The 25,901-nt window shown below is 34.6% G+C and overlaps 4 protein-coding genes across 5 annotated transcripts; 3 read left to right on the forward strand and 1 right to left on the reverse strand.

Moving 5' to 3' along the window:
- Positions 1 to 308: 308 nt before the first annotated feature.
- On the reverse strand, positions 309 to 1,240 carry LOC146934415 (uncharacterized). The gene is made up of 3 exons (XM_085707914.1): positions 1,154 to 1,240; positions 991 to 1,061; positions 309 to 819 (listed from the first exon to the last, which is right to left on the reverse strand). Exons 1-3 carry the CDS (start codon positions 1,238 to 1,240, stop codon positions 309 to 311), a joined length of 669 nt encoding a protein of 222 aa, XP_085564040.1.
- A 7,143-nt stretch (positions 1,241 to 8,383) lies between these two features.
- GALAK (galacturonic acid kinase) lies at positions 8,384 to 17,298 on the forward strand. 2 transcript variants are annotated; one of them, XM_085706289.1, is made up of 14 exons: positions 8,384 to 8,709; positions 9,138 to 9,251; positions 9,451 to 9,522; positions 9,810 to 9,853; positions 10,287 to 10,440; positions 11,266 to 11,331; positions 11,408 to 11,487; positions 12,090 to 12,189; positions 13,516 to 13,700; positions 14,119 to 14,159; positions 14,286 to 14,314; positions 15,374 to 15,443; positions 15,547 to 15,636; positions 16,891 to 17,298. In XM_085706289.1, the coding sequence occupies exons 1-14, from the start codon at positions 8,677 to 8,679 to the stop codon at positions 17,133 to 17,135; spliced, it is 1,323 nt and encodes a 440-aa protein (XP_085562415.1). In that variant the 5' UTR covers positions 8,384 to 8,676; the 3' UTR covers positions 17,136 to 17,298. The 2 variants fall into 2 exon arrangements, with proteins under 2 accessions (XP_085562415.1, XP_085562416.1); XM_085706290.1 differs by having other exon boundaries at positions 13,525 to 13,700.
- A 2,234-nt stretch (positions 17,299 to 19,532) lies between these two features.
- Positions 19,533 to 20,531, forward strand: LOC146934417 (phospholipase A2-alpha-like). The gene is made up of 4 exons (XM_085706312.1): positions 19,533 to 19,743; positions 19,848 to 19,890; positions 20,025 to 20,150; positions 20,254 to 20,531. The coding sequence occupies exons 1-4, from the start codon at positions 19,627 to 19,629 to the stop codon at positions 20,454 to 20,456; spliced, it is 489 nt and encodes a 162-aa protein (XP_085562438.1). The 5' UTR covers positions 19,533 to 19,626; the 3' UTR covers positions 20,457 to 20,531.
- A 1,580-nt stretch (positions 20,532 to 22,111) lies between these two features.
- On the forward strand, positions 22,112 to 24,004 carry LOC146934418 (nucleotide pyrophosphatase/phosphodiesterase 1-like). The gene has a single exon (XM_085706313.1). It carries the CDS (start codon positions 22,254 to 22,256, stop codon positions 23,748 to 23,750), a length of 1,497 nt encoding a protein of 498 aa, XP_085562439.1. The 5' UTR covers positions 22,112 to 22,253; the 3' UTR covers positions 23,751 to 24,004.
- Positions 24,005 to 25,901: the final 1,897 nt, after the last annotated feature.

Raw genomic sequence — 25,901 nt, forward strand, 5'->3', positions numbered from 1 at the left:
ACGCTGGTGCTGGTGCTATGCACGCTGCAGACCAGACTGGCAGCGGCAGTGGCAGTAGCTGCTGCCTTTGTTCCTTCATTCCCTGTTTAGTGAACATGCAACTATTCAATAATAATTTTGTTACAACCATTCATTGATTCAACCAGAACGAATAATTTAGAGAACGAATAATTTTAGAAACACAATTTTAACGAAAATAACGTAAATGTCATAAATAAGCCCAACCGTGCAAATGTAAAAGTAGTACAACCAAAATGTCAAGAAAATACTACAAACATCCAAAAAGTCATAAAAAAACAAGTCATAAACTAAAGACCATACTGCTGCTCCTGCGGACTCCTAGACCTCCTCCTCGGAACCGGCTGCTGCTCAAACACGCTATAATCGGTACGGAGGCCCACCAAAATGCCGAAGAAGAGTGGATTTGAAACCACCTCCGAAATCTGCATCGCATGCTCCACTCTGCCTCTGATGCTGCTGATGACCTGCAATGGATCGGGAGGATGTCTGGCCCATTCCTGGTCAACAAGAATATCCCGATAGACAGGTCTCGCCATGACAATGTCAGGCTCTGGAGCAGGGTTGACGATGAGAGGATGGGATACACGATAGAACCACCTAATGTACGTATCTGAATACTTCCAAGGCTCGTCGTCCGGTATCTGCTGCTGGGAAACGACATGCAGAGCAAACTCTAAGAAGTCAGCAGCCACATCTGCTGGGGCAAGAGGCATAATCGTAGTAGGAGGTCGGGGAACCCTCTGAACATGTCCGTACTGCCTCAGCACCCGCTCCGGCAAGTGACGCACCATCCTCTGTCTGCCGGCCATGATCCATCAAGAGTACCAGCACACGTCCTGAAAAGGCGTCACGTCTCGTCAGTGCTCGTACGGGCTCCAGGTGACATGACAATGCTCCATCGAATCCAACAAGCCTCTAAAATGGTCAGCATGTTTAAACCCCCTTTGACGTTTCCATCTACCCACATACGGGTTCTCCCAGTCGTAATCTTGGTATCTCGACCTCGGAACCTCATGTCTAAAGTGAGCTATAACCCATCTCTGCAAAAACAAAGAGACAAATCTATATCAGCACACGAGTGTCATACAAGAAACTATACATTTACTTAAAAAAAGAAGAAAAAATATATTACCACAAGCAAGCTCATGTAACCACCAACTGAGCCAACATTTGAGTCTGAGGTAAGATTCAGCTGCTCATACAAAAAAGCAAGTCCCATCGCGCCCATGACCACGTGCCTATGTTAGCCAAATCCCGAATCGCAAGCATCCACAACAGACTAATGGTTTTGCTGTTCTTGCCGGCAAAAAGGGTGTAGCCAAGCAAGAGCAACAAGAACGCTTTGACACAGGCGAGCCTAATACGACTCAGCTCCTGCTCCTCCTCCTCAGATTAGTCCTCCCCCAACAAATGGTTACACCTGTTCAACAGGTGGTCATAACGGTCTTTCATGGTCGTGTAAGAGACAGAGGCACCAAAATCAGTCATCTGCCCAACCGCATCCTCCACCGGAAACAAAAGGTGAGTCACCAACAGATCTACAACATAGTCATGATCTAAATCCTCCTCCTGAATGAGCCGTCCAGCGACGGGGATGCCTAGGAGACAAGCAACATCATCCAGTGTGATGGTCATCTCCCTAACAGGCATATGGAAGCTGCTGGTCTCCTGATGCCATCTCTCAGCCATGGCACACACTAACCCGTGGGAGATGTTGTCGTACCCAGTCAGAAGGAGGGGCCTTAGACCCGATCTATTAACCGGTTCCCAGAACCAAGAGTTATCATCTACCGGCAACGGAAGGGACAAGACAGAAAGCTTCAGTTTCCTCCCGTGCGAGATGCCAGTCATCTTACGATCCAGTTGCAACTGAAATACAAAAAAAAAAAATTAAATATGTAAAATAAACATAACATAATAATAAACTATAAATATTCTACGTAAAATAAACATGACATAATAATAAACTATATATATTCTACGTTAAAAATAAATCAATTATACTTAAATATGTAAAATAAGCATGACATATTCTACGTAGTTATACTTAAATTAAATAAACATAACATATTCTACGTAAAATAAACTTCACATAATAGTAAAATATCATTAAATTAAATAAAGCAAATTATACTTACTGTATTATCGTTCCAAAGCTTGCATGCCACGTGTTTACCGAAGTCCGGTAAAAGAGACAACTCGTAAGGCCCCCTGGAAAGCCCCCATCCTCATCCTCCATAACATGCTCTGCATGCTGCTGCTCAGGATGCTGCTGCTGAGGAGGCTCGACATACTGCTGCTCAGGCTGATACCCCTCGTGAAACTGAGGCTGATACCCATGGTGATACTCATACCCCTCTTGATACTGATAACCCGGCTGAAATTCAGGCTGCTCCTGATAATGCTGCTCATGCTGGTAATGTGGCGGGTCCACAATCTGGGATGCACCCGTCTGTGACATTGATCCCCCCGCAACATCAACAGTAGCAAGACTCGTGGCCCCCCAGTCTCCCTCGACCTCGACCAGCCGGAGGCTGTAACGCTTGCTTCTCCCTCCGTGCACTACCAGTAGGGGCACGCCTCCCAGCCCTAAAACTGTCATTCCTCTCCTGCTCAGACATATCTGCACAAAAACCAAAAAAGCTTTAACACATTTGCACATAATTTAAACAGCAAAACATGTGTCATCTTTAATAATACAACAACAACACTATAATGTCGACAATGTCATTTGAATCCATAAACTACCACATTGCAGTCAAATTAACTATCATCAACATTAACAAACATAGCTCTAACTAATTACATCATTAACAATCCAAAAAAACAAAAAAAGTATCATTGAGACATTTCACCGAACACGTAGTGTGCATTTTTCAAACAACTATGTAATCTAACATTTTCTAAATCCTAAACTACCACATTGTATCCTAAACAACATCTAAACAACAATTCCTAAGTTAAATCATCACCAACAATCATAATTTTTAACATGCAAGACAAATTTTTAAAAACCTAAAAATGTTAATTTTCTACAAAAATTCGAAAATTTCAACCAAAATAATGCAAAGAAGTAGTATAATAATCACTTGCTTGATATTGTGGACGATATTTGGTTTGAATGGCGCAAGAATGGTGAAATTCCGATTTGGGGGTGAAAATTTCATTTTTTGAAAAGTTGAGAAATGGAGGAATGGAGGTTTTGTGTTGCTGGAAACTGACTTAAGTCACGTAGCGCAATTTAAGTCACGTTACCCTTATAAATGTCGTGAGTTAACTCACGCTACGTGAGTTAACATGCGTAAGGGCAAAAATGTCATTTACTTTGGGAATGAGCAAACGTGTTTGGATAAAGAGCAGAAATCTACTTTGTATTACCCAACTGAGTTGGTTTTTTGTGTCACTAGGTCTTGTTTTTTGCCCTCCGAATTCTTTATACTCTTTACTTTTATTTATTCTACTTAGGACGTTGTAGATCCCTCTACATCAATTAGCCTAAAAAAAATCCAACTAACGATGAATATATTTTTGGTGGATTCTAGGGTGAGGGTTCAATTAAATCCCTCACCGGTGTACCATTAAATTTCACCATCAGATTAAATTGCCCTACATAACATTTGGTAGTCATTACCGCACCAGATCAAACCACTCCTCTTTGATTCACTTTCTTTTTACTCGCAACTTCGGCATCTTCCGGCGAACAATCTCCGTCTCCATCTAAATTCTCTACAATTTTTTATCTAGGTTATGTGTGGACAATTTTTTCTTCAAAAATTAAAAATTGGATCTCGATTCTAGAAACATTTTTTCTTTCTTCGGGTACGTTTTAGAGAGAAGTGGGATGTAATAAAGGAGGGGAAAGAAGATTAAAATTAAATACTAATATGAAATCTAAACACTTTTCCTCTTTCAATCTCAAAAAAATTGTTGTTTGTTTGGTGAGAAACTCTCGGACACACTTGTATTTGTCTTTGAAATACTAACTTAGTTACATATTATATGGCCACCTTGATTATCACCATGCTGTAGTTATACGTGTACATAATTTCAATTCAATGGATTTGGATTAATCACAAAAAAACAAGACACTTGGTTGGAAGTGAGATTAGAGATCTTGTGAAATTTCACCATTGAAGCAGTGTATAAGAGGACGCAGTTACACAGATGGGAGATTCAGGGGAAGATTTGTGTGTGGAAATCTATAAATACTCTCTTCTTTATTTTTGACACATCTAGACCGTGTATTAAATCTAATGGTTTAATTTAGTGGTACACCGGTGAGGGACTTACTTGAACCCTCACCCTAGAATCCACCTTAATATACTATTTTACAAAAGTGGGATGAATTGTTTTTTTTATCAATTAAAGCAAAATTAAGGATCATTTTACGATCGTCTTCAAGTGATTTTAAACATTGTACGTTAAGATTATTTAACTATAGTAAAGATGTGAATAGTTTTCATATTATGCAAAACAAAGGTATTCATTCACTCCACACGACCCAAGGGTATGGCCGCTAAAACACTCGCTTTAGGCCCAACAAAATATTATTTTCATTAGATTTTATAAACAAAGAGATCACACTTGCGCACAAAAAAACTCGTATATTAAAACCTGTTTTGGGCCTCACATACTATCGATTATTATCTGGATGCTCTCGTTCACTCAATTAAATCATTGATTAAATTTTTATATACATTGATGATGTAACAGTTTTAAACAATGTACCAATATGGATTTTGGACTGTCGCTCGACCCTTAATTAATATGGACGCTAAGGCCTACATTCAAGTATCATAACACATGGCCGAACATACACATTTATCAAGAAATCTTAGTCAACTTCTTGAGTCAAGAACAACTCTTATCTAGGTCACCGTTGAGTTAGTCAGAGTAATCAAGACTTAGTGATTACGAGATTAATGGCGTGGACAACTATCCGAGCAAGGGATTCAACCCACCACTTTAACCATAACACGAAGTTAATTGTGCCTACACCATGTATATGTATAGGAGAAGACTCCCAAAATATGACATAATTTCATCTACCTCTGTACACTCGAGAGTAACTAAACCTAAGTACATACCCCCTACAAATTCTATCAAGAACACTTGGCGCCGTCTATGGGAAAATAGAAAAACTTTCCTAGAAACACCATTTGAGAAAAGATCCACAACTACTGCCGAACGATAAGAAAGGATGACTATGATTTAAATACGCCTCAAAGAAACCAAGTGACTGGAGAAGGTGTACAACAAATCCAAGTCACAAAAAACTCCAATCAAACATGCTCTAAACACCATCACCGAAGGTTCCCACGGGGAGGGGGGGTATAGTTTGGCCATAAGGAGATGTGGGCGCTAGTTAATAAGGTACACACATCTTTTTGGTGTTTTCCTTTAGTCCACGGTATCACCCTTTCTATCAAAGATCATGAGGGACTCGTCCCACATGAAAACGATCACATGGTGGTGAAAGGCTTTACATATTCTTTGGACAGTGTATTTTACATCTGATAAAATGCTTGAATGGTGGAGGTTGAAGGTTTTCCAGCGAGGGTGGGGCTACGACTGAAAGTTTTGTAGTTATTTGGAGTTAGTAGAAGTGCTTGGTGTGTCTGGACTAGTGTATAATTTTTTCCAGGTTGGTTCGTTATTTGTAGGACGAGTTCATTCCGTTGTTTTAAAATTGGTTGCATTGGTTTGCAAGACTTGGTTCCTTTTTGTTTTTATAGCTATAGATGGTTTTTCTAGATGACATACTAGAAGTTTGGAACAATTTTCAAGATTTGAATGGGTTAATAGTAACATGGTTATATCAGACTAATATATGTGTGAGTGAGTGGGTGAATTAGCCACACAATTTATAGTTCAGCTGGGTGGAGATGTTGCAAAGTTAAACGGAGGATTGTATTAGTTTGAGTGGTTTCATTTCGAAGTTATTGGGGTATTATTGAGGAGCTGAGGTTGATCAGGTTGCAAGTTAACAAAAACTTGTGTACCTTGATGATATCGGGCATAAGAATTATTGATATCATCGTACCTGAACTCCCAATTTCATTGGAGGCAAGACTTTTTTTAGTCATCTGGGAGGAAGTGTGCAATTGAATTGGGAAGAGTTTTGTAATGCTAGTGTGATGCGGGCCTGTACAGTTTGGTCTCTGCTTAATTTTTGTTTAGAGATTGAAACTGTGAAGATTGAAGTATTCCAAATATATTAACAAAAAGTTTTAACCTCCTTGATATGTTAACAAGACCCTACAATTAAACATGTTTTTCCAACCCAAATCTTATAGACCAAATATTAGGAGATCGAGGGAGTGCATATCTTTTTTACTTTGATAATTTGTAACATTTTAAAGAGAAAATTAAGAATGGAAATAGTTTGATCACACGTTATATAATTTAGGATTAAATATGTACTTTTACTAAAAAAAATGTATTCATTAATCTAGTTATTGTGTATATATATAAACCATTACACTTGAATAGAAGGCAAGCGAGCAATAATTGCGCCGTCAAGTCTTTTTGGATGGCAAAACCAGTACTCGTAAACACAACATTCAGGGATCTAGGAGACATGACATTAATATGCATGACCTTTTCAACTCTATGTAGAAGGTCAACAACCTCTGGTGCTAGGAAACTGAAAGTGTCAAAAGCAAATGGTATAAAAGCATGTTGATTGTCAGAACACGCTTTCTCATGTTTGGCTACTTTGCTTGACGCAACGTTTAGGGTTGTCTGTCCCACCGTAAAAGGCCCGACACCTAATCCCACAAGTGATGAAACCCGAGTCAAGTCTGCACATGCATGTTTTCCTCCTACCCATCCATACGCCATAACATCTGCAAACCTGGGTGTTGATCTTCTATCTAGTGGGTCAGTCAGGAAATTCATAGGCGCCTCCTTCTTCACTGATACTCCCGCCCATCTGAATATATCAAAAAGTACATCTCTAACAAAGTCATGTATGTACTTAAAGCCGAAAAGCTCCTTACAATGAACGAAATGCTCCCCAAAAGTATCCAGACACGCTTCACGACAAACATGGCACACCTCATCAATAGGAAATAGTGGAATCATAAGGCGATATCTAAGGATAGTACGGTACTCCACTGGTGACATATGCTGACCTAACCCATCAATCGGGATAGCTAGAAGAAAATCCTAAGCATGTGCTGTTTGCAAACATCCTAAAACTGTCTTCTGTCTCGTGGTCATGTCAAACTTAACTTCCAGATCTTGAACATTTTTTACTAAAAAGAACACTCGCCAAAACATGTTCTGCTTTAGGAGGACGGTGTCTTTGCTAGCAAAACTGCTAACATCAAAATCTGGAATCGTACCACGAAGACCATCCAAAGCATTATCAAAATTCGAGTCCATACCACATATCCCATTGTCTCTCAAAATATGATCTTGTAGCACCCAAGACTGTTCCCTATAAGCCACAAAAGCGTACGAAGAAGCATCTACTGCTAAGTACAAACCCAACCTTCCAAACCCAGCAATTAACACAAATTCAGCATCGTTAAATTTATAGAATGCTTCAACATTAACACAAATTCAGCATCGTTAAAAAAAAATTAAAAAATGAATCTATGAGTAAACCCACAACTTCGAAAATAATAACATAAAACAATAAAATACCTAAAAATATGCCAAAATCAAAATTGTTTTTGCCAGAATAATTACATATTAAATACTTTTAGAGTCTTGTTAACGAATGTTCTCGGGACTCTTTAAGCACTATAAAATAATCAATTATCTTTTAAAAAAGTCAAATATTTTGATTTCCAATACATTAAATACACCTATTTTCATAAATACTTTCTACTTATGGTACTTAAAAAACGCCCCAGAAGCATTCATTAACATTTTCCATACTTTTAACGCTCTTATAAAATTAGCATCCTTCATTTTTGTAGACCATTTTAAAATTCCCTTTGATGTTTAGTCCACAACATATTTTTTTTCAAAAAATTTAGTCTTTGTCATTAATTTCTCCATTGACAATGGTTTAATAAAATAAGATAAGATATTAGTATTAGTTTATAATTTCTTTATACTAGGCATTTAGGGTTTTTAAGCCTTTTTTTTTTAATTTATTAAAAAATCAACAATGAAATTGCCACATTATTAAAAAAAATCACGCAACACTTGTCACATACACTTCCTTGGCCATACATGCAGAAAGTTAACATCAGAAAAATTATTCAGGCAAAAATTACATGGAACTAAAGCTTTATATAGAAACAAAAAATAATTTTTATGATAAAAAATAAATAAAAATGAAAGTTGATAATTTGATTAACTTATCAAAAATCATATTTAAGCCTATAATTTAAACATTGCCCCCAACATAAATTGTTGTCAGTATCGGTCACCGACAACATAAAATGGTGAGTGTTTGGTGGCAATCATCACATGCATATCATATCTTCTTATCATATACTCTAATGTAAATGTAATGTAACAAAGAAGCGCGAATCATTGGGTACCTTACCTTGCAATTGAAACCGATTTTGGCGCTTCACCAACCATTTACCAACTGCTATTTTATGTATGTAATGTAATCTTATTCACATTAATCACTTGTATGCTTCGCTTGTTTGGTGAATTTTCCGATCGAAGAAGAAGAAGAAGAAGAAGATGGCAGGGTCGTGTTGGCCTTCCGATACAGAGGTACGTACGTTATTCATTGCGCTGCATCGCGTCTTTGATTTGATCTGATTCACTGCATTGCTGTTTTCTACGCTCTAAAGCTGTTTGTTAATATGATTCAATACATACATAGATCTTGCAATTACCTATTTATTTATTTATTTATTTGGAAACTGAGACGAGACGTGAACAAAATTGTCTTGCATTTCCGGAAATAATTAAAATGTACGAGTTGAATTTCCATACGGATTGGATCGCCTTGCTTTGTGATGGTAGAAATGCTATGTTTTTGTTCTCGTTCTTGAGATTTTCTAGATCTTTGAAAATTGAGGATAGAATGAATATTTCAATGGAAGTGGAAATAACTGAAAAATATGGAGACAACCTGAATTAGAAGCATTTCATTTTTATCAAATCAAGCTAAATGAATGTAAATTTGTAATCTGCAGCTAAATGAAATGAGAGAGAAAGTTTCTCAAATGGCAAAGGTGAAGAAAGAGCATGTTCGAGTTGTCGTATCGCCCTATCGAATTTGTCCTTTGGGGGCACATATTGATCATCAGGTACTTTTATATATGGGATTTGTTATTGCTAATTAAACTCGATGATTGACTTTGGGCATGTTTTTTTATTAAGCGATATTAGGTATTAGAGCACTGGGACTCGGAAGATTAATTTCTCCTGTTCATTGATTAACCAATACATTCTCAAATTTTTTAACTGAAATTTGAATGAGTTACCTTGCACTTTGGTGTCTTGTAGGGTGGGACTGTTTTAGCTATGACAATCAATAAGGGAATACTTCTGGGGTTTACTCCTTCTGGAAGCGATGAGGTGAAATTCTATCTTTGTTCTAAAATATCGATCTTGAAAAACATGAGAAAATATCTGGAAGTTGCTTTTTTTTTCTCTCTCTTTCAATTAGCAGCTAGGCATATAACTAAACAGTACCAGTGCTATTTAGACTGGTCTCTCTCTCTCTCTCTCTCTCTCTCTCTCTCTCTCTCTCTCACACACACACACACACACACACACGCACTTATTTCACAATGTCTTTGGTTGTTTGATAACTGATAAGTGACCTGTGGGGACTTTTTTTTTTTCTTTTTTCTTTTTTGTAGTTTGTAATTCGTTCAGGACAGTTTCAAGGAGAAGTGAAGTTCAGGTATGTGGTTAGTGACCATAAGGCTTGCTGCTTCCTAATGTTTTATTTTAGAATTTCAAAAATTCTCTTCATTGCTCATAAGATCATGCGAGAAATCTAACAACAAACTTTTTTAACAAACTTTTATTGGGTGAAATTTATGGTTTACCATGAAACCATGTGGATGCCAATTCTTATTTTGTACAACCCACTCCTTATTCGCTGGGATCCTCATCATTTTCATCCAATAATAAAATGCTGTTAACATTTCTCAGTATTATCTTGGGTGAACAAAAGTACCAAACTGCCAATCTAGCTACTAGCTTGTTGTGATTTCAACTACCATTCTGATAACGGGCTACTTCCTTTTTCATTGCATAATTTTGTCATTTTGAACTTCCTAAATAACACTATAATTTGCCCAATGTTGAGTCAAGTGTTTGGTGTTTGATAGAGTTGATGATATTCAGCAGCCAGTGCAAACTACTAAGACAAAAAATGATAACATGGCAGAGAATTCTTCCGAGCCACAGGAACAATGTAATTGGGGGCGTTATGCTAGAGGAGCCGTATATGCACTACAGAATAGGGGACACAATATTTCAAAGGTAAGAGATAATACCACAATGATTCACCTTTCTGTTTATCCCCTAGGTAGCAGCTTTCGATGATAGTTTAATCTGTACTTTTCTATTACAGTATTTTCAAATGTGGTTTTGTTTGACATTATGTTTTTATTTTGTGAATGATGACACATGAATATACCAACATACTAAAAAGTTGGTGCAACTGAAATATACGTAAGAAGTAAAAATAGCTTGAAATAACCAAACAATTACCAAGATTTGCTGTAATCAGAAAGCACTTGGTTCAAGAGGCTGGTTTATTTTTTCATGCAATCATGCATAAGAAAATGCGCTAAAAATGACACTCAGAAATCAAATCAGCATAAGTGTATCAGAAGAACGATGGAGACAAATTGTAAATGCTGAGCATTGATTAAGTGAGGGTAAAGGAAGTTTTATGTAATGGCTGTATTCTGTTTCTAAGTTGCTTTCTGATCATGGCTTTATGGAAGCAATACTGTTTGTGGTATTTTGATGGGGTGTTTTTTCAACGGGCCTTTAGATTTTAAGCGTCGAACAAGTAGTCATGTTCTGCAACTCATTAGATCCTATTTTTAAGGGTCTTGTTATGAAACACTTTTCAACACTTGTTTTTACATCTTTTTAATTATATTAAAGTTTTTGTTCTTCAAATAAGGTTACTAACAATGGCATTTGATATGGTACTATAAAATAAACTTGGAACTTATCTGTCAGCTTGATCCTACTTAGCACTGGTTGTTCTTGAGTACAACTTGACAGGTGCAGGTGTAACTCTAATTATCTTTTGAAATGTATACTCATCCCTACTTGTCACAATGTTTACAGGGTATCATTGGATACATACGTGGTTCTGATGGTCTGGACAGTTCAGGCTTAAGTTCTTCTGCCGCAGTAAGTAGAAATTCTCCCTTCCTTTTCTCATGTTTTCTGATTTTATGATGGGGATTACAATTTCAATTTATCACAGGTTGGAGTAGCATACCTCTTAGCTTTGGAACATGCAAATGATTTAGTAATATCTCCTACTGAAAATATTGAATATGATAGGTAAGTTTATCCAATCTTTGGAGACATCACTATTTATTCTTCTTCAACCATGGGTACATTAGCACATGTATGAATCAATATAGTCAAAGGCATCAAAAGGCATGCCAAAGGGACCAAAGTGAGGCATTAGAAGGGGACATCACATTTTGGCATTTAGAAGCACCTTTCTGGATAAGAGTTAAATACTAAATGACCAGTCATCTAACTTTCTGAATAGTCAGAATGATAAAAGGATATGTTATTTGTTGGACTCTGGTGGCAAGCAACTTATGGCTTTGTAAAACTGATCGAATTAATCAAGTAATCTGAATGCCTTCTTTAAGTCAGTGTTTATGTCTCTTCTTTAGCAAGGCTTTGGTGGCTTTCAGCTCAAGGCATTGGAAACCCTGAAATGCCTTTTGCCTTTAACTACCTTGATATTTGTTTGTTAAAAAAAGGGCAATATTATTTACAGACCTCTACTTCTTACAGTTGTATGCCATCAAAGCTCGAAATTAATGCTGTCTCCATCATTTCAGTCACTGTGGTTACAAATAAAATACAGATTTTTTTTTAATTGTCTTGTAATATCAACCCTCTAAGTATTACATTTCTCATTATAGGTTGATTGAGAATGAATATTTGGGTCTGAAAAATGGCATAATGGACCAATCAGCTATACTACTTTCAAGACATGGTTGTTTGATGTGCATGAATTGCAAGGTACTATCTGTATTCGCGTGCTCTCCTTGCAAGTTCTAATCATACTTTAATTTTTTAAGCAGATACCCATCATTTGCATAATCAGATACCCTTTGTTTCCCAAACTACCAATTGTTTCTGTCATTTTATATTATGCATGTATCTTTTTCACCTTTATAGAGGAGGCTGTACTGAGGAAACAGGTGTTTGAGAAGAATTTGGATGGGAAGGTCATTTTAAACTAGATTTGCACCTGATATTACTCATCTGAATCCCCAGGGAAAATGTTTTGATACATTCCTCTACGTTTTTCAATGCCAAAGTCTTTAATTTTCTGGGAGAGCAGTTAATTTTCTAAATGCCAGGAATAGCTATACTGTTTATCAACCATAAAACTTAAATTTCTGCTCCTAACTTGTATTGGTAGCATTTTTTTTAAATCACAAATGTAAAGTTCGTTTCACAATCTTATGCTCACAGCTGTTTTTATTTTATTTTATATTCTTTTTAATAAGTGGTTAGTTAATATATTAATATACAATGAAAATTCAAAAGTATTTTGTTTGCACTTGGGACAAGGATGGGTTAGATATTATTGGAAATTCCGCCTTTATTACGGTCCGCCCCTAGTCGCCTAAATTGTGGCCTCCAAGTTCCAACACCTTCATTGTGTTGGCTTTGAGGGGGTGGATTTAGTCTCACATCGGATATATAAGACTCTTGTGAAGAGTTTATAAAGAGGAGACACTCCTCAACTTACAAGCCGGTTTTGTAAGGATGAGTTAGGCCCCAAATTTCAACAGATATCCAATACAGTATAAAAATAACTAACAGTATAAAAATAACTAAAAAACTAAAAAATTGTCAGTATTATTTTTATTAGTTTCATTTATAGCTCTTCACATGGCATTCTTTTAGCAAAATAATCAATTAAAAAAACTAAAAAATTGTCAGTATTATTTTTATTAGTTTCATTTATAGCTCTTCACATGGCATTCTTTTAGCAAAATAATCAATTAACAACAAAAAACCACTATTTAATGTCCTACTCATAACATTGTCTAGCTGTTGACTTCCTTAAAATAAGTCTGATATTCATATTTCATAGCTAATATAGTCTGCATTAAAATAAGTCCAGCTGTTGACTTCCTTAAAACAAGTCTGATATTCATATTTCATAGCTAATATAGTCTGCATTATGGGCTTGATTATTCTAGTTTTCTTAGTTCTTATATATTTGGGTTCCTTGGTCGGATCTCTTTCTTTGAATTGGAATACCTGATGTATAAACCGTTTTCATGTATAACTACAAAACGCTGTCACTCCTCTGATCGTGTCTTAATTTAGCATATGCAGACGAAAGAATATAAGCTTATTCACCGGCCAACGGTGCAAGAGTACAAAAAGAGTGAACAACCGAAAGCAGCTAAAATGTTGCTGGCTCTTTCTGGTTTGAAGCAAGCTTTGACTACCAACCCCGGATATAATAGGCGAGTTGCAGAGTGTAAAGAGGCTGCACGAATTCTTCTTGAGTAAGTTTTTCTTTTTTTTTTCCTCTCGCTTTATTTACTGTTTTCATTCATGTGTTCACAATGACATGTGTTTGCTTTACATTACGTTCCATGTAAAATGTTGGACATTTCTGAATTTCTGAATTTTAAGCTCTTAAGAGCAGTTGCCATCAAAATCTGTCAACATTACACTGTAAGTCCCGAAGGTCACAATTTGCTTCCAAAAGAGTAGCGCTTTTAAGATTAAAATCCTAAAATCTATTTTCAGAACCAAAATTCAGATTGTGAAAACTGTCAAAACACTTTCAATTTTAGACTTCCACGCTCATCAACGAAAAACACCAGAAGCACATGCACCCTAGCACCTTTAATTTTTTTCAAGAGAACTTGGTGTGTGATAGTTCCAGGAGTTTTATGTTATTTTTAATTAATTCTGCAGATCATCTGGAGATTATGAAGCGGAGCACATCCTGTCAAATGGTCAGTATTTGACTCCTCACTTTTGAACTATCTATTTTTTTGTTGATGAGACCATCATAACTTTTGAACTATCTTTTGTCAAATGCTAACTAGTCTAAGTTATTTTTTGTATTTTCTTCCAAGCAGTTGCACCGGAAGTTTATGAGGCTCACAAGGTACAAAGCATTTACATGCTGAATTCAGTCGCATAAGAATTTACCCAATCATTGTTAACATGTATGACATAATGTGCAATTGATGTCTTAACTGATGTTAATTTTGTACAAGCTTAATTGAATGGACATGAACTTATAGTTATAGCTGAATAAGTAAGTACCTTTTTTTATAAGAAAACAATTTCAATGGGTAAGTTCGGAAAAGTAGAGAACAAAATTCACTGGTACTCTTTTTTATGCACTACGATATCAAAATTCATCAACCATGGCTCATGTGATGTTATAGAGAGATACAGAAGTTCTGGAAAACCTTCAATGACGTTGGAAACTGAGATGCATAAACAGTTTAAACAAATTGGTTTGGTATTTGGCACATATCATTTTCATAAAAAATAACTCTTTTGGTATTCCGAACTATTGACATGTAAACCATTTTCCGTATAAATAATAATTACTACTCGGTTCCTGAAGCTCCTCACAATGGAGACTAATTGAAATTGAGAAAAAGTTTTGAAGGCTAATGAAGAGCATATATGGTTTCCTTTCTGATAGTGAAATCAAAGGGTGTATTATGATTGAATTTATTTCTGCTTTATGTAATTCTCGTCGGATCTGTAAAAAATGTGATGATTTGCTATTTGCAATTCACACTATACTGGAGTTCCCTTATAGCACAAACAGCATATTGAAAAACTCACATGGGAAGTAATATATGTTTGAATATTTGCATCCAGCTTCAGCAAGCTCTCATGCATTCATGTTGAGACTCTCAAGGTAGAAATGGGGGATTCCATATGCCAAAGTTTAACGGCACTTGTGGTTTCCAATATTGCCAATTTGAGTGTTCAAATGCCGAAAATTGTTACGTTGACATTGCGTAAATAGATTCTGCTATCCCTGCCATAGTTTCTTTTCATGTTAGTTAATTTAATGTGTTATGTATTACTTGTTCTAGGCATTTCTTATTGTTTAATGCTTTCTTCATACGTGTTATATGTCTAACTGAATTCCATTTATGAATTTAGCATAATTAAGTAGTCCTGCATTTTGTTTGTGCAGTGCAAATTAGAACCCGATCTGGCCAAAAGAGCAGAGCATTATTTCTCAGAGAATATGCGTGTTATGAAAGGTAGAATCTTTCTTATTGCTTCAGTAAATCTCAGCTTCATAGGTGAGTTTGTATTATATCTGCTTATGTGATTTAATGTAGTTAATGTAAATGTTTAATCCAGGAGTCGAGGCTTGGGAAACGGGAAGTTTAGAAGATTTTGGAATTCTCATCGCTGCTTCTGGTCGGAGTTCCATTCAAAATTATGAATGTGGTATGATCTTAACCCCCAAAGTTCTAAATTGATATATTCTGAAATTCCATCTTCCTGTCCCTCTAAGATGAAAATGAGTTGAATACATGAAACCTATATGGGTGGAAAAATATTTTTATATAGATTTCAACTTTCCAATATCTAGTTGCACTTCTTTCTAGAAGTATTGAGTCCTGAAAAGTTATGCAAAAATTAAAATGCATCTAGAAGCCATTAAAATTATACGCAAAAGAAGTGTTGGATTTAAACTTGTATTGTTCTCTTTACTATTTTGCAGCACATTATTTCTGTTTTTTTTCCTTTTCTACTGTCGTATATATTTTGCTCTAATCTTTCTTTCTCTTTGTTGCTTCCTAAATCTTTCTTCCAATCCCTGGTAAATGATGTTCTGTTCTGTACTAAAGTCCAGATTCTCAGTAAAGCAATCTGTTTTATTTTCTATTTTGGTTCTCTTAATTCAATTTTACCCGATCTCAGTAATAATAGATTGAGGGGTTTTCGGGAGTTTATTGATAAACAAAAGACAAAGTAAAGCTTCTTAGATTTGTCAGGAACATTTTTATTATTTAAGCAAACACATCATGAATCGTTTTTCACATGGTTTAATTTGAACAGCTGGACATTTTTAATGTGAAATGTTGGTTGAGTAACAGTGACACATAAAGCGGTCAAAACTTCCAGGGTGGGATCAGATGTCACTGGTATACCTGATGACGTGTTAAACAAATTTTAGTTTCTTCACAAGTCTAATTCATCTTGTTAGAAACTCTTCAACCACTGCAAGTCATTAAGATAGGGAGCTTTCCTGATGGTTGTGCACAATAGCATTCCTATTTTATAGCTTTCAGACTTGATGTTTAGCCCTTAACTAGCCCCGTTTGAGTTGGCAGATATAATTTTTTTATTGACTTTATTAACCCCCTCCGAGAAAATGTAAAAATCTCCACCCAGTATCAATTTCGTCTAGTTTAAGTTTAAATAATTCAGACATTTGAATTTATGAAATTCATTTGGAGCATCTGCTTGGTGGAATTGGAAGCTTTACAATGGAAGTTCATTATGTTTAACTACACCAAATTTCAGATGACAAGTGTTTAATTTGGTTTCTTTTTATTTTGATGTATTTGAGCTTTAAAAGTAAAGTTTCCTCATGTTTACAAGACATAAACTAGCAAACATTTTGACCTTTGATAATTTGAATGTCTACTAGTAAGTATTGAATACTGATGATCATGAATTTATGTGTCTACCAAGGTTCTGAACCACTGATTCAACTGTATGAGATCCTATTGAGAGCTCCTGGTGTATTGGGGGCACGTTTCAGTGGTGCTGGGTTTAGAGGATGCTGTATTGCCCTTGTGGAGGAGCACCTTGCTACTGAAGCTGCATCATTTGTCAGGAGAGAATATCTCAAGGCCCAGCCCGAGTTAGCTAGTCAGATAAGCAGAGATACTGCAGTTTTAGTATGTGATTCTGGTGATTGTGCACGTGTAATTTGAGCAGTATTTTTATTGTCATTTCTTGTCAATAGCAGCTGTTAATTTCATTATAGTCAATCAAATCTTCTGCATTTTTTTTTCATTTTGTGTGTGGCTTTGAGCTAGAAAAATGATATTATGACACAATTTTGACATCAAATTCGACAACATATTAGATAGTTAATGCAGTTCAATATATAGTTAATGAATATAACAAAGGTGTCGCAGCCCATTAATCCCTCCTGAGGTTGGCTCCTCTCTAGGTCTCAGGTTCGAATCTCTCAGGTGCCAACAATTATTGTGTTGGGACAATCCATTACAAAGTTTTGCTCTGACTTAATTAGAGTCCTCGCTAATGGACGGTGGGATTAGTTCTCTGGATTAGTCAATCTTTGGGCCGGGTACCAAATATTAAAAAAAAAAAATGATTTTGAATGTCATTAACTGCAATTTAAGTGTATTTTTAACACCAGAAAATCATGTATATTTGAACATAATTTGATGATTAATATATATTTAAACACTTGAAATAGCGATTAAGTCATAATCGCAAGCAATAAATCAAGTTCAGTTGATGTTTAATGAGTTGTGACACATTATCTTCATTAACTATCTATTTAACATCATTAACCACGTAATTGAACTCTATTAACTATCTGAATTGTTTTTTATGATGTCAAAATATCATACCTCAGGTTTAAATATCCAGTATTTTCTTAAAAAAATATAATAATTAAAAATGGAAATTACTAAACTTAATAAATTGAAATGAAGATAAAAATGTGTTTTATAAATGAAGGTCGCCGATGGCTCTTAAACTTGATGTTAAATTTCTGTGATGCTAATTAGCACAAAGGCTACTTAATTCGTTGTATGAGCCCAATACTTATGCTTTGAAAATAAAACATGTTTTTTTAATAAACGAAATGGCAAATGACCATTAAAACTCATATAAGTGGAGGACTCGGAGTTTAAAGTTACGTCCGACCGAATAATTTTGATATTTTGTCAGTTGAATGAAAAAAAAAAAATTGTTACTCCCTTGGTATGTTTTTTTTTTTGAGGGAACTTCCTTGGTATGTTATAAATTAATTTGTCACTTCAACACATATTAAGAAATGTAGTTAATTTCATATATATAAAAAAAATTAAATTATGAGTATTTTGACAAAATTATCCTTCGTTCATGATATGAGAAAGATAAATTATAAATGGAAAAATAGAGTAATAATTACTAAATGGTATGATAAAAAATACATCATTAATGTTTAATTAACATTATAAAGTGACACATAATTTATGTGTTGGACCAATCATAAGTTGTTGTGGGGAAAAAATTGTACCAAATTATAATTTGTTTTGCAATGCAAATGGAGTATTAATGTGAGTTTTTCTACGGTATCCTTAATACTTATTACTTTTTTTTAATTCTTTAAAAAAAATTCCATACTATTAAGTAAAGATAATTTTGTTAACACAACTCATGATAATTTCTCCCTCTCAAAAAAAAAATCATAATTTTTCTTTCTCATACAAAATTAATTACATTTTTTAGTCAAAATGTCTTATAATTTAGGATAGAGGGAATATAAAGCCACATTGGAAGTGAAAGTGAAATGAAATAATTAATATTTCTCTAAAAATTATAAGATAATCTGGTATGCAAATTAGGTTACTAAAAATATGTAAATGATTATCCCATCTTTTAGTGTTTTTTTTTTTTTGAGGACCCATCTTTTAGTTTGATAAATGATTTCCCACGTGTGAGTGTAGCTAACAAAGGAAATAAGTTGAATTAGTTTCCAAGCAAAGCCTAGGCTAACACATTGAAGGCACATTTTGTATCAGCTCGTCAGGCTACTCTATATCTTAGTAATAGCAAGTAAGTTCCATCGCTGACTTTTTATGGATTATGGGATTAGTGCCCATTACCCAAGGTCACAATAATTTTCTAAAATTTGGTTTCTTATTAATCATGGAAGTATGAAATATATTCATAAATAAAGTGAAATATTATAATCTGAGAGTATTTTATATTTAGGGGTAAGTGAAATTAAATATCATTTGATTTGTAATAAAAAGCTCTAATGAGATATTATAGACTATAGAGCAATCAACCGGTATATAGTAATACATATTGAAGTACAATTCAAACATAGTAGTTAGAGTTTAGTTAGTAGTTAGTTAGTTAGATAAGTAACTTTGTTAGTTTGTTAACTTGTGTAGCAAGTTTCTGCCTTAAGTTTGTTGTAGATATAAATAACATTGTATGTGTAAATGGATATTCACTTCTTTATCCTTGGAATAAAATTTTCAACTTTATCCTCTCAGTTTTCAAATTACTATATGTATCACTTTCTTACAGCACAAGTCACCACTTAGCACTAACAATACAACCATTTGGCCTTTCATAATGAGGGAGAGATAACGTGGAGTGTTTCATGTGGTTAAATATAGCTGCATTAAATTAGTCAGTCATTCACACCATCTTCTCAAATTAATTTCCACAAAAATGCTTCAAGTCCTTGTTTTCCTCTTCTTTTATTGCACCTTTTTCATCACCTCGTTATCCATTCCCGTCTCTGCCCTCAACATTGGAGTTCAAACTACCGGAGTCGCCATCTCTATGGTTCATCTCTTCTCTTGCTTTATGCTATATCTATCTACAATTTCATTTCAAACACTATTCCTAATTCTTCTTTTAATCCTTTTGCTTAACTATTTCATTTGCAGAACGAAACATGCAGCAGGAAATGTGAGTCAAATTTCTGTTCAGGTACAATTTTTTATATATAGTTGATTGGATTAAGTTTAATTTTATTTTATTTTATATGATGTATCTATGTTGTTGATGAACAAAAATGTACCAACTAAAGTATATGTATTATAATTTTGGATTGACATATATAGTGCCTCCATTATTGAGTTATGGCAAGTACTGTGGGATTAATTACAGCGGTTGCCCTGGGGAGACACCTTGTGATGACCTTGATATTTGTTGCATGAATCACGACCTTTGTGTGGAAGCCAAAAACTGTGAGTTCTCAACTTTTCTCTACATCATTCATTCCGCGGTAAGAATAAGTTATGAAATTATGAAAATAATTACAAAATAGATGATGATGATGATGTTAAGCAGATGACTACCTAAGCCAAGAGTGCAGTCAAACATTCATAAAATGTTTGAATACATTTAAGAAGAGTGGAGGTCCTACGTTCGATGGAAACACATGTGAAGTGGATTATATTATTGAACTTCTCAGTGTTGTAATGGAAGGTGCTCTGCTGGCTGGAAGTCTTAAACAAGCCTTAGAGTATTGGTTGGTATTTTCAAGAAATTAACAAGGGTCTAAAATGTAGAATTTCTTTGTTTTTTGTTAGGGAATTCTACAAGTGATCAGATTTTATTTGTGTCTATTTTCCGGTGCTCTATTTATACAATTGTTTTGCTTCAAAGTTTGTTCAATATTCCCACCTCCTCAAATATACAATATGTTGTGATGAGATAATGGAATGTTCTTTTAATGTGATGAGATAATGAGACAATTTAATCATTTAATCTTTATTAATTGAGAAATGATATTCTAACAACCATTTTGTGACAACCTATGTGACAACTTTATCTCTCATACTCACATTATCTTTTTACTTTCTCTCTCTATTGCTTTGGTTTCCGTGTCACTATCTAATTTATCCATAACCCCGTATTACAGTTTTTTTTAAACAAAAAAATAAATAAGGGGGTGTGAACCCAATTATATTGGTCTGATGACATTGGTTTGAGACATTTCGGTATCCTTCTCTCAACGTCTCATATTCAATTTCACCGTTACGAATTTCGACCATCAAATGATGCTCTCGTAAGTATACGATGGAATTGAAACCTTTGTATTAGTTATCGTTAGATTAGATATCGAGTTTTCAAAAATAAAATAAGGTGGTGTCTAATTTGGTAAAAAAAAATGAAGATGAATTTGTTAATGGAAATGTTAACGAGTGTCCATGAAACTTTATGGGTCTCAAGTAGTAATTTTTTATAAAAATTTGTGTATTCAATGCATTGGAAATTGAATTATTTAACGTTTTTAATAAATAATTTTTTAATTTACAATGCTTAAAGAATGCAAGAACGCCCAAAACAGTTGTTAACAAGACCCCGTGTGTTAAATTTGTTTTGTTATAGAGTACTGTCAAAGTCAAACATGGTTCTTGCTGTGTTCTTCCGTCATCTTCCAAAAGTGTCCACCAACCATTATTAAGCATCGAAGAAGATTCACTCTGACAGCACAGCAAACTAAACTACCCAACTCAACTCAAATCTATGAAGCCCGGATACGAAGTGCGATACGGGTACGATACGATACGGGTACGCGGATACGCGAAATTTTTAAAATTTAGGATACGATACGGCTAAGATACGTTAACAAAATATTTATATTAAAATTTATATGTATGTAAAATACTTAAAAAAAAACATTGATTACTCATACTATATAATCATAAAAGTCACAATTTACAAAAAAAATAAAATACATATGATCAAAATAAAAAATGTAAAGTTTTTGTGTAAATCATATTCTATTTTCATTCATATGTTAGGATATCAACAAATGTATCAATAAAAGAACTCAAAACAAAGTTTGTTTAATGTTGATTGATTAAATCTCCTCTCTCTCGTTACTTTCATCCACCAAAATCATAATATTTAATTTGTTAATCGAAAAATAATTATAGTGATTCGTATCTTAAATTTTCACAACACAATCTCATTTTTATACACTTCATTTTTTTTTTTGATACATCTCTGTGAAGTATCTTATAAGTATCTGTGTGTATCCGTCGAGTATCTTATAAGTATCCGATAAAATATATATTTTAAATTAAAATAATTAATTCCGATACTTCTGGGATACGGTATCCGGAGTATCCGCGGAGTATCGGTATCCGATACGTATCCGACACGGGTACGGCACCATTTTGGAGTATCCGGGCTTCATAGACTCAAATCCTTCAATTTCACTCAACCTTCTCTCTCTTTCCCTTTCCCAAACAAAACAAAACCCATGATCCAAACTATAACCACAACCTCTTAAAACACAAGAAACAGCAACAAAAGAAACTAGTTAGTTTTTCCTTAACATGGGTTCAGATCCTTTGTCACTGAATTCAACAAAACCAACACAAATTCCAACACAAGATCAACAAGAACATGACTCACCATCATCATCATCATCCCTAGCTCTTCTCTCTTTCAACACTGAAAATTCTTCATCTTCTTCTTCAACCCCTTCTTCATCTTTCAACAAAACCCTCTTCATCTCTCTCATTATCATCACCTCCATTTCACTCTCAGCAGCATTTGCCTTTGCTTTTCTCTTCCTCTCTTCATCACAAACAACCACTCAAAACAACAACACTTCTCCTTTGAACAGTTTTGCTCGTCCTCTCACCAAACTCAAACGCCCTGTTGTACTGTTAATTTCCTCAGATGGCTTTCGATTCGGTTATCAATTCAAAACCTTTACTCCTTCTTTTACTCGTTTGATTTCAAATGGAACAGAAGCTGAAACAGGGTTGATTCCTGTTTTTCCATCCTTAACTTTTCCAAATCATTACTCTATTGCTACTGGTCTTTACCCTGCTTATCATGGTATAATCAATAACCATTTTTTAGATCCAATTTCTGGTGATCAATTTTTTATGGGTAGCCATGATCCAAAATGGTGGTTAGGTGAACCCATTTGGGAAACTCTGGTGAAAAATGGGTTGAAAGCTTCTACATATTTTTGGCCTGGTTCTGAAGTAAATAAAGGTATTTGGGATTGTCCTTTGAAGTATTGTTTGCATTATAATGGGTCTGTTCCTTTTGAGAAAAGGGTTGATTTTGTTTTGAAGTATTTTGATTTGCCTAGTGATGAAATTCCTGATTTTATGACACTTTATTTTGAGGACCCTGATCATCAAGGTCATAAAGTTGGATCTGATGATCCTGAGATTACTAAAGCTGTTTCTAGGATTGATAACATGATAGGTAGGTTGATTAGTGGTTTAGAACAAAGAGGGGTTTTTGAGGATGTTAGTATTATTATGGTAGGTGATCATGGAATGGTTGGTACTTGTGATAAGAAATTGATTTTTCTTGATGATTTAGCTCCTTGGATTGAAATACCGGAGAGTTGGGTCATTACACATACTCCGGTACTTACGATTCGTCCGTCTTCTGGTAATGTACCGTCTGATGTTGTTGCTAAGATGAATGAAGGATTAAGTTCGGGGAAAGTTGTAAATGGAGAGAATTTGAGGATGTATCTTAAAGAAGATTTACCTAGTAGACTTCATTATGCATCAAGTGATCGGATTCCACCGATAATTGGTTTGATTGGAGAAGGTTTTAAGGTTGAAAAGAAGAAAACGAAGCATCAAGAATGTGGCGGCTCGCATGGTTATGACAATTCATTTTTCTCCATGAGGAGTATTTTTATTGGACATGGTCCTCAATTTGCAAGAGGGAGGAAGATACCTTCATTTGAGAATGTTGAGATTTATAATTTGATTACATCTATTCTCAAGATAAAGGGTGCACCTAATAATGGCTCTACCTCATTTGCAGAATCTGTTCTTCTGCCTGCTGCATAGAAAGGACTATGTCAATTTTTGTAGGTAAATTTTTTTATTGCTGAGATGCATCATAGTTTGCTCTATGTGGAAGAAATGTTTATAACAGAATCAGTCATTGTAACCTCAAGTACATAATAAAGGTACTTCCATTTCCATATATTTGGTTCTTGTTTTATTTGTTATGAAGTAGAGGGCAAGCTTAGCTTTAAAGATGTTTTATTTTTGGATCTGTAAACAATATACAATCACATAATTTTGATGATCTTGATATATACCATTTATATTTTTTATGTTTCTTCATAATAAGCTATAATCAAATTTAGATTAGGATTCTGTTGGAACTGAACTATTTTCACTTTCTTTTAACAAATTAAGCAACCATTTGTTTTGGTTCTTAAACGTGTGAGGTGTTGTCAGAGTAGGCCTCGAATTTATCAAAATTACATACTTAAATGTGTGTTTGGTTAGTCAGTTTGGTCTTTGAATGTGTATTGCCTAGTCCTCGTATGTGTCTTCCGTTGGTCAACTTTGTCCATAAAATTACCAACAAAAGAGACACTTGGGATGTGTTTGTAATTTGATACATTCGTGGACCATATATGACGGAACCTTACACATTTATGGTCCAAAATAACTAGTTACCCACAACAAAATGTTTAGGGTAAGGGAAGCTTTCCCCATTTCAAGGCTAGTGTTTAAAATGTTTGTTGGTTGGTCTTGTGGTTACACATCACTTCCACTGCCTGTATTTTGAAACTCAGTAACTCTGATAATTGTAGAATGTGCAAATGAGTGAACAATATAAGACTTAAACTCATGTGGTATTAAAAATTTCTGTTATAAGTTGAAAACCTTTTCAGTTCTTGATCTGAGATGGAAATCACAACTTCCTCGAAAGATTATTCGTCACATAGGATTTCAGAGTTAACGGATGAAATAGAAGTATAGAGTCATTGTAACTAATGAGATTCCAACCTTTATTATGTGCATAGAGGGTATAGAGTAAGGTTGATTATAAAAATGGCTATATGGATCTATGGATGTTTATATACATTAACTAATTCGCAACATAAAAATCAATAAAACATTAGTTTCTTTAACTGGTATCCTGACCGATCCATGGGACCGGTTAGCATAACCTTTCTTTTATTTGAGTTCAGGTATGCTCCATTTAGTCCATTTAAGGTATTAGATGAAAGACATGTGGCAAAATAATAATTATGGGTTGAGATTTAAAACTGGGAAAAGAAAACAATTATTTACTTAATAAAAAAAAAATGCAATTTTTCTTCTCTCATTCACCTTGCCTCTCCCTGTCCACTACATCTCAATCTTCTTCTTCACTCTCCTCTCATCGCTGCCCACCGCCACCTATGCCTGTCACCGCCCTCTCCTTCAATCATAACACCATAACTTTTCCCCATTCCTCTCATCACCGTCTCACCGCCGCCGTCATTAACCAATCCACCACCGCTGCTACTATTATAGGTCACGAAAACAAGAAACAAAACGGCTCAAAGATGTATCGTATCATTCACCAGTAACAAAGAAATCGCAAGATCAATACTAAAATTAACAAATAACTTTCTTGTTCAAAGTGCTTCATATATAAAAGGGAGAGAAAAAAAAATCAGGTCTTGGAAGAAATTAGGCACTCTTGTAGCTTCATCATGCATTTAACAATTACATTGTGATTGATTGAGATGTTAGGGACACATTGATTTCTCTCCCTGAAGATATGAGAAACAATGAATTGCATGGGGTGTGATATTTAGACAGTTAATCCAACAGTTTCTTTGCTTCCAAGGAACAATGCATGACTTCTTTTTTTTTTGGTTACAACAATGCATGACTTTAAAACCAATATATAAAATAAAATTTGAAATGATAAATATGAGAAAATCTCCTAAAAAAAATTAAAAATAATAATAATTAGACCACGTGCATAATTTTGTAATTTTATCTTTACAATGTCATGTCAACTAGTATTAATTTTGATTTTCCTATTAAACTCGTAACTACTTATTAGTATTTTACTTTTTAAAGTGATTATTTTTTTACCTTAAAAAGATTATTATTTTCATGAAAATAATTGTAAGAAACAGATTCTCAATCGTTAACTTAATTTATTCTGTTCTTGTCAAAAAAAAAAAAAAAAACTTAATTTAT

Source organism: Medicago sativa, chromosome 4 (assembly GCF_051527215.1).
Source record: "Medicago sativa cultivar Bolivia chromosome 4, Bolivia_mono, whole genome shotgun sequence".
NCBI classification, from domain to species: domain Eukaryota; kingdom Viridiplantae; phylum Streptophyta; class Magnoliopsida; order Fabales; family Fabaceae; genus Medicago; species Medicago sativa.